Source organism: Amblyraja radiata, chromosome 2, assembly GCF_010909765.2.
Source record: "Amblyraja radiata isolate CabotCenter1 chromosome 2, sAmbRad1.1.pri, whole genome shotgun sequence".
NCBI classification, from domain to species: Eukaryota; Metazoa; Chordata; class Chondrichthyes; order Rajiformes; family Rajidae; genus Amblyraja; species Amblyraja radiata.
The window spans coordinates 123,219,881-123,233,040 of NC_045957.1; the positions used below are offsets into that span (position 1 = coordinate 123,219,881).

At 46.9% G+C, this 13,160-nt stretch overlaps 1 protein-coding gene across 1 annotated transcript in view; it reads right to left on the reverse strand.

Moving 5' to 3' along the window:
* Nucleotides 1-744: 744 nt before the first annotated feature.
* LOC116968211 (tRNA selenocysteine 1-associated protein 1-like) overlaps nt 745-13,160 on the reverse strand; it is a 50,284-nt gene continuing 37,868 nt past the window's right edge. Inside the window, exons 7-9 of the mRNA XM_033014880.1 lie at nt 5,309-5,507; nt 3,702-3,753; nt 745-1,102 (exon numbers count right to left, since the gene is read on the reverse strand). Coding sequence (XP_032870771.1) covers nt 966-1,102; nt 3,702-3,753; nt 5,309-5,507 — 388 coding nt within the window. The 3' untranslated portion in view covers nt 745-965. The remainder of the gene's footprint in view (nt 1,103-3,701; nt 3,754-5,308; nt 5,508-13,160) is intronic.

Consider the following 13,160-nt stretch of genomic DNA (forward strand, 5'->3'; position numbering starts at 1 on the left):
GCTGGAGTAACTCAGCGGGTCAGGCAGCATCTGTGGAGAACATGGATAGGTGACGTTTCACAGAGTGCTGGAGTAACTCAGCGGGTCAGGCAGCATCTGTGAAGAACATGGATAGGTGACGTTTCACAGAGTTCACAAGTCGGGCAGCATTGTGGCGCAGCCCTTGAGTTACTGCCTCACAGCACCAGAGACCAGAGTTCGATCCTAACTATGGGTGCTGATGGTACGTTCTCCCCATAACCTGTGGATTTTCTCTGAGATCTCGTTTCCCCTACACTCCAAAGATGCACAGGTTTCTAAGTTAATTGGGTTGTTATAAATGAAAAATAAATTGCTGTGCGTGTGGGGTAGGGTAGTGGTAATGTGTGGGGATCGCTGGTCAGCGCGGACTCGTTGGCCAATGGGCCTGTATCTGCACTGTACCTCTAAACCAAACATATTTTGCAAGAAGGAACTGCAAATGCTGGTTTAAACCATAGACACAAAATGCTGGAGTAATTCAGCAAGACAGGCAGCATCTCTGGAAAGAAGGAATGGGTGACGTTTCGGGTCGAGACCCTTCTTCAGATTCGTACGGGTGACAGGGGTTATGGGGCGAAGGCAGGAGAATGGGGTCAGGAGGGATCGATAGATCAGACACAATTGAATGGCGCAGTAGACCTGATGGGCCAAATGGCCTAATTCTGTTCCTAGAATTTACAAACCAGGTTCTTTTGTTGCCCAAGTAAAGAGGGAAGACACAAAGGCAGGAAATAAGGGTTTATTTATCCAAGGCAATGAGAACTATACAAAAATGGAAAATAATTCACAGCACAGATTTAAATTTGCAATACAGGAAAAAAAATAAAATTAATATACAGAATGTAGGCAATGCAAAATTTTTCCAGAAGATAAGACTCAAATAATTGCCATCAGCCGTAATTTTCTCAGATATTTTCAGGAACTATGTTACAAGAGGAGTTTAATTATACTGCAGTAGGGATCTCGGATGTGATGGAATCCAAGGGTTGCCAGTGACAATTCATCAAGGACTCGTATAGCTCCTCGCTTTGTTCCATGAACTGTTTGTTCACTTCATCAATATCCAACTTTGGGTCTGGATCTTCAAAAAGAATATTCAGTCAATTCGCAAATTAAAAAAAAAAAAAAATCAAGTTATCTTCCACAATCAGGACAATAGCACCATGCAATTCAGTAAACATCTTCTGAGAAGGACACAGAGTGCTGGAGTAACTGAGCGGGTCAGGCAGCATCTCTGGAGAACATGGATAGGTGACGTTTCACAGAGTGCTGGAGTAACTCAGCGGGTCAGACAGCATCTCTGGAGAACATGGATAGGTGACGTTTCAGGTCGGGACCCTTCTGTGGACCTTTTCTGAAGCTAGTGATTCAAAGAACAGCAGGCAAGCTTCCCCCAACCCAACATAACGTCTTGCACGGAGATGGCAGTGTGTCCTTGCAGCGAGCTGCCAAAGGAGTTCCGTGAGACAGGCACTACAACAGCATTTAAATTACACTTAAAAGCCAGACTTCAATGATTGTATCAGTTGTGTAGTGTTGGCAAGATACACATTTAAAAACATTTTTTTTAAATTTTCTCCACTGTCAGAAATGTCCCAACATGGGTCAGAGGGTGGTGAATATGTGCCACATACAGTTGTGGAAGTCAAGTCAGCAGATATATTTTTAAGGCAGAGATAGATAGATCCTTGATTAGTACGGGTGTCAGAGGTTATGGGGAGAAGGCAAGAGAATGGCCCAATTCTTAGGAAGGAGAGATAGATCAGCTGTGAATGAATGACAGATTAGACGCAATGGGCCAAATGGCCCAATTCTTTTCCTATCCCTTATGTGCCCAGTATCGGTGGGAAGACACTTCCTTTCCTTAAGACCTTATGACATGAAAAGTTCACTAACGTATTTTAAAGGTGGTTACTGTACCTGCTCTGGCAGTTTTGGTTTCCATGTACCTTCTGAAGAAGCAGGTTTGTAGGTTAATTGGCTTGTGTAAATTGTCCCTAGTATGTGTAGGATAGTGCTAGTGTACACCCAGTCAGCGTGGACTCAGTGGGCCGAAGGGCCTGTTTCCACACTGTATCCCTGAAGTCTAAAGACACTAAACCTTCACTGCAAATCCAAACCAAGCACAATACGCTAAATGGCCTCAATGTCTTAGAATAAAGGGGAGGTCATTTAAGACTGAGGTGAGAAAAAACCTTTTCACCCAGAGAGTTGTGAATGTATGGAATTCCCTGCCACAGAGGGCAGTGGAGGCCAAGTCACTGGATGGATTTGAGAGTTAGATAGAGCTCTAAGGGCTAGTGGAGTCAAAGGATATGGGGAGAAGGCAGGAACGGGTTATTGATTGGAGACGATCAGCCATGATCACAATAAATGGCGGTGCTGGCTCGAAGGGCCGAATGGCCTCCTCCTGCACCTATTTTCTATGTTTCTATGTACAGATACTTGAAGCAATAAGTCAAGTGGTGCAGATAACTAGAGTCACACAGCACAGAAACAGGCCTTTCGGCCCAACTTGCCCACACTGGCCAACATGCCCCATCTACACTAGTCCCACCTGCCTGCATTTGGCCCATATTCCTCTAAAACCTGTCCTATCCATGATATCCAAACATCACCCATTTTTTTTCTCCAGAGATGCTGCCTGTCCCGCCGAGTTACTCCAGCAATCTGTGTCTATCTATGATAGTACACATATCTTCCTTAGGGCTTACTACAGTTTGGGCGAGTAGGCAGATGTAGTTTAATGTGGATCAATGTGAGGTTATCCACTTTGGTAGCAAAAACAGGAAGGCAGATTATCTAAATGATGTCAAGTTGGGAAAAGGGGAAGTACAAGAGGATCTGGGGGGGGTTCTTGTTCATCAGTCTATGAAAGTAAGCATGCTGGTACAACAGGCAGTGAAGAAAGCGAATGGCATGTTTGCCTTCATAACACGATGAGTTGAGTATAGGAGCAAAGAGGTTCTTCTGCAGTTGTACAGGGCCCTAGTGAGACCACACCTGGAGTATTGTGTGCAGTTTTGGTCTCCAAATTCTTGCTATTGAGGGAGTGCAGCGTAGGTTCACAAGGTTAATTCCCGGGATGGCAGGACTGTCATATGCTGAGAGAATGGAGCAGCTGAGCCTGTATACTCTGGAGTTTAGAAGGATGAGAGGGCATCTTATTGAAACATATAAGATTATTAATGGTTTGGACACGCTAAAGGCAGGAACCATGTTCCCAATGTTGGTCCAGAACCAGGGGCTGCAGTTTAAGAATAAGGGATAAGCCATTTAGAACAGAGATAAGCAAACACTTTTTCACGCTGAGAGTGGTAAGTCTGTGGAATTCTCTGCCTCAGAGGGCGGTGGAGGCCGGTTCTCGGGATACTTTCAAGAGAGAGCTAGATGGAGCTCTTAAAGATAGCGGAGTCAGGGGATATGGGGAGAAGGCAGGAACGGGGTACTGATTGTGGATGATCAGCCGTGATCACATTGAATGGCGGTGCTGGCTTGAAGGGCCGAATGGCCTACTCCTGCACCTATTGTTTATTGTCTATTGTCTGAATCTAATTTCACAGCGATGAATGAAAACAATTTTCTCCACATTTTTTAGATTTTCAAAGTCACCACAATCACAACAAATATCTCAAGGACAGGCTGTGTAATGAAGAAATCAATGCTGAATATAGTCTCACCTTCTACACACTCCTCTTCAGTTTCCTCAGTCAGTGCGGGGTTTTGCTGAAACTGAATAAGTTTAGAGTTTAATTTATTAATGTCACATGTACAGAGGTCCAGTGAAAAGACATGTTGCGTGCCATCCAGTTAGTGGAAAAACTAGACACAATTACAATCGAGCCGTCCACAGTGCACAGATACAGGATAAAGGGAATCACAGTTAGTGCAAGATAAAGTCCAATGATAGATAGTGCAGGGATCGCCAATGAGGTAGATTGGAGGTCCGGACCGCTCTCTAGTTGTAAGATATGATGGTTCAGTTGCCCGACAACAGCCGGGAAGAAACTATCCCTGAATCTGGAGGTGTGCGTTTTCACACTTCTGTACCTCTTGCCCGATGGGAGAGGGGAGAAGAGGGAGTGGCCGGGGTGAGACTGGTCCTTGATGATGCTGCTGGCCTTGCCGAGGCAGCGTGAGGTGTAGATGGAGTCAATGGAAGGCAGGTTGGTTTGTGAGATCGAAGGTAGACACAAAATGCTGGGACAGGGCAGCATCTCTGGAGAGAAGGAATGGGCGACGTTACGGGTTGAGTCCCTTGGTCCGTGTGATGGTCTGGGCTACGTCCACAACACTCCACAATGTCTTGTGCTTTCACCATGTCAAGTGGCACAGTGGTAGAGTTGCTGCCTCTCAACGCCAGAGACCCGGGTTCCATCCAGGCTACGGGTGCTGTCTGTACGGAGCTTGCACGTTCTTCACGTGACCTGCGCGCGTTTCCCGCCCTCCCCCCCGGATGCTCAGATTACCCACCACACTCCAAAGACGCACAGCTTTGTAGGCCAACTGGCTTGCGTGAAAACTGTAAACAGTTCCCCAGTGGGTGGGATATTTGTGTTGGTGTACGGGGATCACTGGTCAACATGGACTCAGCGGGCCGAAGGGCCCGTTTCCACTCTGTATCATTACAGTCGAAGGACACTAAGCCTTTACTACACCTGGGCGACAAAAACCAAACCCAAAACTCCACATGTGGCCTCGTTGGTCAGCAGGGACTCAGTGGGCCGAAGGGCCTGTTTCCACGCTGCATCTCTAAAGTCCAAAGCAAAGGCGAAAGCGAATGTTTCCTATTAAAATGAGCGCAAACAATCTTCTAAGCATGAGATTTATAAAGAGAGTGTTATAGAGAAAAAAAGAAAGTGCAGGAGTAGGCCATTCGGCCCTTCGAGCCAGCACCGTCATTCAATGTAATCATGGCTGATCATCCCCAATCAGTACCCCCCCGTTCCTGCCTTCTCCCCATATCCCCCTGACTCTGCTATTTTTAAGTGCCCTATCTAGCTATCTCTTGATTCTGTTCGCCCCAAGAGTTAAATCTAACTCTCTCGAAAACATCCAGAGAATTGGCCTCCCATTGCCTTCTATGGCAGAGAATTCCACAGATTCACAACTCTCTGGGTGAAAAAGGTTTCTTATCTCAGTCCTAAATGGCCTGCCCCTTATTCTTAAACTGTGAACCCCTGGTTCCGGGGACTGTGAACCCCCCTGGTTCCGGACTTTATAATAAAAAAAAGTGACCCCTGGTTCTGGAGCTGGTCCCTATAATAGAAACTGGTGGCAGCTTTACCTCAGATAGTTGTGACATGCCGGGGGTCATCAGAGAGGAGGTTGCTGTCGAGGTCTCGGTGGTACCATACTGTGGGTATCCATACCCATAGGTTGCATACGGATCATAGCCCCACTGGGAGTAATACTGCTGGTACTGCTGGTAGTACTGTGTGTAGTTGTAGCTGGCAGTCGGCTGGTACTCAGACTTCGTTTTTGCACTGAAAGCAGAAAGAGCATTCAATAGACAATAGACGCAGGAGTAGGCCATTTGGCCCTTCGAGCCAGCACCGCCATACAATGTGATCAAGGCTGATCATCCCCAATCAGTAACCCGTTCCTGCCTTCTCCCCATATCCCCTGACTCTGCTATTTTTAAGAGCCCTATCTAGCTCTCTCTTGAAAGCATCCAGAGAACCTGCCTCCACCGCCCTCTGAGGCAGAGAATTCCACAGACTCACCACTCTCTGTGAGAAAAAGTGTTTACTCGTCTCCGTTCTAAATGGCTTACTCCTTATTCTTAAACTGTGGCCCCTGGTTCTGGACTCCCCCAACATCGGGAACACGTTTCCTGCCTCTAGCGTGTCCAAACCCTTAACAATCTTATATGTTTCAATGAGATGCCCTCTCACCCTTCTCAACTCCAGAGTGTACAAGCCCAGCCGCTCCATTCTCTCAGCATATGACAGTCCCGCCATCCCAATAATTAACCTTGTAAACCTACGCTGCACTCCCTCAATAGCAAGAATGTCCTTCCTCAAATTAGGGAGCCAAAACTGCACACAATACTCCAGGTATGGTCTCACTAGGGCTCTGTACAACTGCAGAAGGACCTCTTTGCTCCTATATTAGATTCCTCGTGTTATAAAGGCCAACATGCCATTCGCTTTCTTCACTGCCTGCCATTTCAAATTAAACATTCACACTCGGGGGCGGTCAGGGTGGCGGTCAGCAGTAGAGTTGCTGCCTCACCGCGCCACAGACCCGGGTTCAACCCCCCCACCACGGGTGCTCGACCCGTACGGAGTTCGCACGCTCTCCCAGTGACCAGCGTGGGGTTCTCTCTGAGATCTCCAGTTTACTCCCACACGCGAAAGGCGTGCAGGTTGAAAAGTTAACCCACCGTTTCTCGTTAATGAAGAGTGTTTAGCCTCGGAAACTTGGAGCAATTGCTTCCGAATGAAACAGCCAACGACAAAGCTTTCAAACACGACTTGGATCTCAAACATGCTTTTTCATGAGTAGTTCATGAGTTGAAGGAGCAGAATTAGACCATTCGGCCCATCAAGTCTACTCCTCCATTCGTTCATGGCTGACCTATCTCTCCCTCCTAACCCCATTCTCCTGCCTTCTCCCCATAAACCACAACACCCGTACTAATCAAGAATCTATCAATCTCTGCCTTAATAATATCCACTGACTTGGCCTCCACAGCCTTCTGTGGCAATGAACTCCAGATTCACCGCCCTCTGAATAAAGAAGTTCCTCCTCATCTCCTTCCTAAAGGAACGTCCTATAACTCTAAGGCTATGATCTCTAGTCTTAGACTCTCCCACTAGTGGAAACATCCTCTTCACATGCACCCTATACAAGCCTTTCACTATTCTGTACGTTTCAATGAGGTTTCCCCACCATTCTTCTAAACTCCAGCAAGTACAGGCCCAGTGCTGTCAAACGCTCATCATACGTTAATCCATTCATTCCTGGGATCATTCTTGTAAACCCCCTCTGGACCCTCTCCAGAGCCAGCACATCCTTCCTCAGATATGGGGCCCAAAACTGCTCACAATATTCCAAATGCAGCCTGACCAGCGCCTTATAGAGCCTCAGCATTGCATCCCTGTTTTTGTATACAAGCCCTCGAATGAATGAATAAGTTTATTGGCCAAGTATTCACATACAAGGAATTTGCCTTGGTGCTTCGCCCACAAGTGACAACATGACATACAGTGACAGTTAGGAATGACACATAAAACATTAATAATAAAACATTTTTGATTAAACATGTGAATTAAATAAAATACCAGATCAAAGGGAGGCTACAGATTTTTGGCTGTTGAGTAGAGCAACTACTCGTGGATAAAAACTGTTTTTATGTCGGGCTGTGGCAGCTTTGACAGTCCGGAGTCGCCTTCCTGAGGGAAGTGATTCAAAGAGTTTGTGGCCAGGATGAGAGAAGTCAGAGATGATCTTGCCTGCTCACTTCCTGGCCATTGCAGTGTACAGTTCATCAAAGGAGGAAAGGTTGCAGCCAATAACCTTCTCAGCTGATCGGACGATTCGCTGCAGCCTCCGGATGTCATGCTTGGTGGCTGAGCCAAACCAGACCATGATGGAGAAGGTGAGAACAGACTCTACGATGGCCGTGTAGAATTGGACCATCATTGCCTGTGGCAGATTGTGCTTCCTCAGCTGCCGCAGGAAGTACATCCTCTGTTGTGCCTTTTTGACTGCAGTCGATGATGGCCCCCCATTTAAGGTCCTTGGAGATGATGGTTCACAGGAACTTAAATGTGACTGCGGTGTTGTTGATGGTGAGTGGAGGGGGGGGGGGGGGGGGGGGGGGGGGGGGGGAAAACTCTCCTAAAGCCTACTATCAATTCCACTGTCTTAAGAGCATTGAGCTCTAGGTTGTTGCTACGGCACCAGGACGCCAGCTGGGACACTTCCTGTCTGTAGGCAGATTTCTCCCCATCCTGGATCAGTCCAAAGAGGGTTGTGTTCAAGAAGGAACTGCAGATGCTGGAAGATCGAAGGTACACAAAAATGCTGGAGAAACTCAGCGGGTGCAGCAGCATCTATGGAGCGAAGGAAATAGGCGGCGTTTCGGGCCGAAACCCTTCTTCAAGGTTGTGTCGTCCGCAAACTTGACAAATATATGGCTTTCTTTACTTCCGATTCGATTTGCAGATTAACTTTTTGGGAATCCTGCACCAGCACTCCTAAATCTCTTTGCACCTCCGATTTCTGGATTCTCTCCCCATTTCGAAAATAGCCTACGCCTTTATTCCTACTACCAAAATACACGACTCCGCACTTTACTACACTGTATTCCATCGGCCACTTCTCTGCCCACTCTCCCAACCTGTCCAAGGCCTTCTGCAGAGTCTGTGCCTTATCTACACTACCTGCCCCTCCACCTATTTTCGTATAATCCGCAAACTTGGCCACAAAGCCTTCAATCCCCTCGTCCAAATCAGTAATTCTACTCCACCATTCAATCATGGCTGATGTATCTTTCACTCTCAACCCCGTTCTCCTGCCTTCTCCCCATAACCTCTGACACCCGTACTAATCAAGAACGTGTCAATCTCTGCCGTGACAATATCCACCGGCTTGATCCGGACTCCACAGCCGTCTGTGGCAGTGAATTCTACAGATTCACCACCCTCTGACGAAAGAAATTCATCCTCATCTCCTCTCTAAAGGTACGTCCTTTTATTCAGAGGCTGTACCCTCTGGTCCTGGACTCTCCTACTGGACAATAATGAAGGGGGAGATATTCCTGACAGAATACTGACCTTCAGATGTGTAGGAAAAAACTGCAGATGCTGCTTTAAATCAAAAGGTAGACACAAAATGCTGGAGTAACTCAGCGGGACAGGCAGCTTCTCTGGAGAGAAGGAACGGGTGACATTTCGGGTGGAGACCCTGCTTCAGTCTGACCATCACATACCAGACACCTGTATCACTGAACACAGATCTGTACAGCACAGGAACAGGCCCTTCGGCCCACAATGTCTGTGAGAATGGAGCAGCTGGGCTTGCACACTCTAGATTAGAAGGATAAGTGGGAATCTCATTGAAACATACAAGATTGTTAAGGGTTTGGACACGCTAGAGGCAGTAAACATGTTCCCGATGTTGGGGGAGTCCAGAACCAAGGGCCACAGTTTAAGAATAAGGGGCAAGCCATTCAGAACAGAGACGAGGAAACACCTTTTCTCACAGAGAGTTGTGAGTCTGTGGAATTCTCTGCCTCAGAGGGCGGTGGAGGCCAGTTCTCTGGATGCTTTCAAGAGAGAGCTAGATAGGGCTCTAAAAGATAGCAGAGTCGGGGGATATGGAGAGATGGCAGGACTGATTGGGGATGATCATCCATGATCACATTGAATGGCGGTGCTGGCTCGAAGGGCAGAATGATGCAGCTAATGTCTATTCAACAGGATGCCTAGACCAACCCTTATGTGCCTACATATGATCCACATCTCTCCATTTCCTCAATCCTGTGCTTGCTGAAGAGCCATTAATTGATCCCGCCACCACCGTCGTTCCTGGCAGCACGTTCCAGGCACCCTCCAGCCCCTAAAAACAGTCCCGCTCATCCCAAAGCTATGTCTCCAGACTTAAAAAACAAGCCCCAATCGAAAACACCACCCGACCATTTCCTACACAGATGCTGCCCGACCAGCTGTGTTATTCCACCATTTTAACATTTTATTAAACTCAAGATTGGTTTAAGTTTGTTATCGTCACGCGCACCAAGGGGCAGTGAAAAGCCTCGTTTTGCATGTCATCCAATCTGTTCAATCGCAAATGCAATCAAGTCAAACTCTAGAATAGGCAGAGCAAAGGGGAAGATACAGAGTGCAGCATATAGTTCTCAGCGTTAGAAATATAGAAAATAGGTGCAGGAGGAGGCCATTCGGTCCTTCGAGCCACCACCGCCATTCATTTTGATCATGGCTTATCGTCCCCAATCAATAACCCGTGCCTGCCTTCTCCCCATATCCCTCGATTCCACCAGCCCCTGGAGCTCTATCTAACTCTCTTAAATCCATCCAGTGATTTGGCCTCCACTGCCCCCTGTGGCAGGGAATTCCATAAATTCACAGCTCTCTGGGTGAAAAAGCTTTCTCACCTCAGTCTTAAATGGCCTCCTTTATTCTAAGACAGTGGCCCCTGGTTCTGGACTCACCCAACATTGGGAACATTTTTCCTGCATCTAGCTTGTCCAGTACTTTTATGTGTTACTATAAGATCTCCCCTCATCCTTCTAAACTCCAGTGAATACAAGCCTAGTCTTTTCAATCTTTCCTCATATGACAGTCCCGCCATCCCAGGGATCAATCTGGTGAACCTACGCTGCACTGCCTCAATCATAAGGATGTCCTTCCTCAAATTAGGAGACCAAAACTGGACACAATACTCCAGATGTGGTCTCACCAGAGCCCTATACAACTGTAACAGCATTGTAGCGCATCAGTTCCAGAGACAAAGTCCAATGTCCGCAATGATGTAGAGGTGAATCAGGCAGTATCCTAGTTTCTTCTCAGCTGTTGCCAGGCAACCAAACGATCACACCACCAACCAGAGAGCTGTCCTGACCTACCATTTACCTCAGATTACAAGGGCATAAAGAATAATAGAAATAGGCCATTCGGCCCCAATCATGGCTGATCTATCGCTCCTCATAACCCCCATTCTCCCCATAACCTCCGACACCCGTACTAATCAAGAATCCATTTATCTCCGCCTTAGAAATATTCACCGACTTGGCCTCCACAACCTTCTGTGGCACATGGGCAAAGAGCTGGAGTAACTCATGTCAGGACCCAAAACATCACACATTTCTTTTCTCCAGAGATGCTGCCTGACTCGTCAAGTTACTCCAACACTTTGTGCCTCCCTTAGATACAAGCCAACATCTGCAGTTCTTTGTGTAGGAAAGAACTGCAGATGCTGTTTTAAATCGAAGGTAGACACAAGATGCTGGAGTAACTCAACGGGTGAGGCAGCATCTCTGGAGAGAAGGAATTACAAAGATTCTGCCTCACCCATTGAGTTACTCCAGCATTTTGTCTATCTGCAGTTCTCTGATCTACCATCTACCTCGTTGGAGATAGCTCAAGCTATCTTTAATTGGACTTTACCTTGCACTAAACGTTATTCCCTTTATCCTATATCTGTACACTGTGGATGGCTTGATTGTAATCATGTATAGTCTTTTCACTAACTCCGCCAGAGCCCAGCCTGTGAATGTGGAACAGAACAACAGACAGCCAACCATGTCATCTCTGGGTGCCCGCTCAACTACCCACCAAATGGAGCTCAGGGCCCGGCAAACACTGACGCCCACAGAGACAACAACCTGGCTGCTCAACACCCGGCTTGAGATCTAACTATTGTTTATAGAAAATAGAAAATAGGAGCAGGAGGAGGCCATTCGGCCCTTCGAGCCAGCACCACCATTCATTGTGATCATGGCTGATCGTCCCCAATCAATAACCCGTGCCTGCCTTCTTCCCCATGTCCCTTGATTTCACTAGCCCTTAGAGCTCTATCTAACTCTCTTAAATCCATCCAGTGATTTGGCCTCCACTGCCCTCTGTGGCAGGGAATTCCACAAATTCACAACTCCCTGGGTGAAATTTTTTTTTTCTCACCTCAGTCTTAAATGGCCTCCCCTTTATTCTAAGACTGTGGCCCCTGGTTCTGGACTCGCCCAACATTGGGAACATTTTTTCCTGCATCTAGCTTGTCCAGTCCTTTTATAATTTTATATGTTTCCATAATTCAGTATTCACTTTAATGTCATTTTAACTGAGTACTTGCATACACAGATGAAACAAAAAATTGTTTCTCAATCAGATCCCATCAGTGCAGTTAATAAAAACAGAATAAATACATATAGCTTTAAAAATTAAAATCACCATACCTAAAATAAGTCTAAAAATTGAAATAAGATTCCCCCTCGTCTTTCTAAACTCCAGTGTTTCATTCGAAAGAAGACTGACTGGATAACACACGCAACAAAGCTTTTCGCTGTGCCTCGGCACACACACAATAATAATAATCTTAACCAGCATGGAAGTATAGTTCAAAAGCCCGATTCCAACATCTGCAATTCTCTACTTTAAAAAAATGTACTTTAAGATTCAGTGTGGAGATAGGCCCCATGGCCCAACGAGTCCACATGCTAACCACCAATCACCCTGTACACTGGCACTAACCTACACACTTGGGACAATTTACAACTAATCTACTAACCAGGGCATCTTTACAGCATGGGAGGAAACTACAGCAACCAGAGAAAAGTAAACTAAAAATGCTGGAGAAACTCAGCGGATGAGGCAGCATCTATGAAGCAAAGGAATAGGCGATGTTTCGGGTCCAGACCCTTCTTCAGACTTATGTCGGGGGGGGGGGGGGGGGGGAGAGGGAAGAAAGGAAGTAGGAGGAGAGTCAGCTTGTGGGAGAGCTGGGAAGGGGGAGGAGGGAGAAAGCAAGGGCTATCTAAAATTAGAGAAGTCAATGTTCTTGCCGCTGGGGTGTAAACTACCCAAGCGAAATATGAGGTGTTGCTCCTCCACTCTGACAATGGAGGAGGCCCAGGATAGAAAGGTCAGATTGGGAATGGGAGGGAGAAGTTGAAGTGCTGAGCCACTGGGAGATCAGGCACCTGCACTGTCACAGGGAGAAGGTTAAAAAGCCCTTAAAAACCATACAATCTCAATACAGACAACACCCGTAGTCAGGATCCAACCCGGGTCCTTGGCAGTATTAGGCAGCAACTCTACCGCTGTGCCACCCTAATTCCTCATATCTCCAGGAGAGGGTTTAGATCAGGTAGATGCACAGAGTCTCTTGCCCAGAGTAGGGGAATTGAGGACATGGGTTTAAGGTGAAAGGGAAAAGACTTAATCGGAATCAGTGGGGTAACTTCTGCACAGAAAGGGTGGTGGGTGTATGGAACAAGCTGCCAGAGGAGGTGGTTGAGGCTGTGACTGTCATAACTTTTGGAAACAGTTAAGACAGATACATGGATAGGACAGGTTTGGAGGGATTTGGGCCAAACACCCTAGGCAGGTGGGACTAGTGTAGTTTAGAGATACAGCGCAGAAACAGGCCCTTCGGCCCACCAACCAACAATC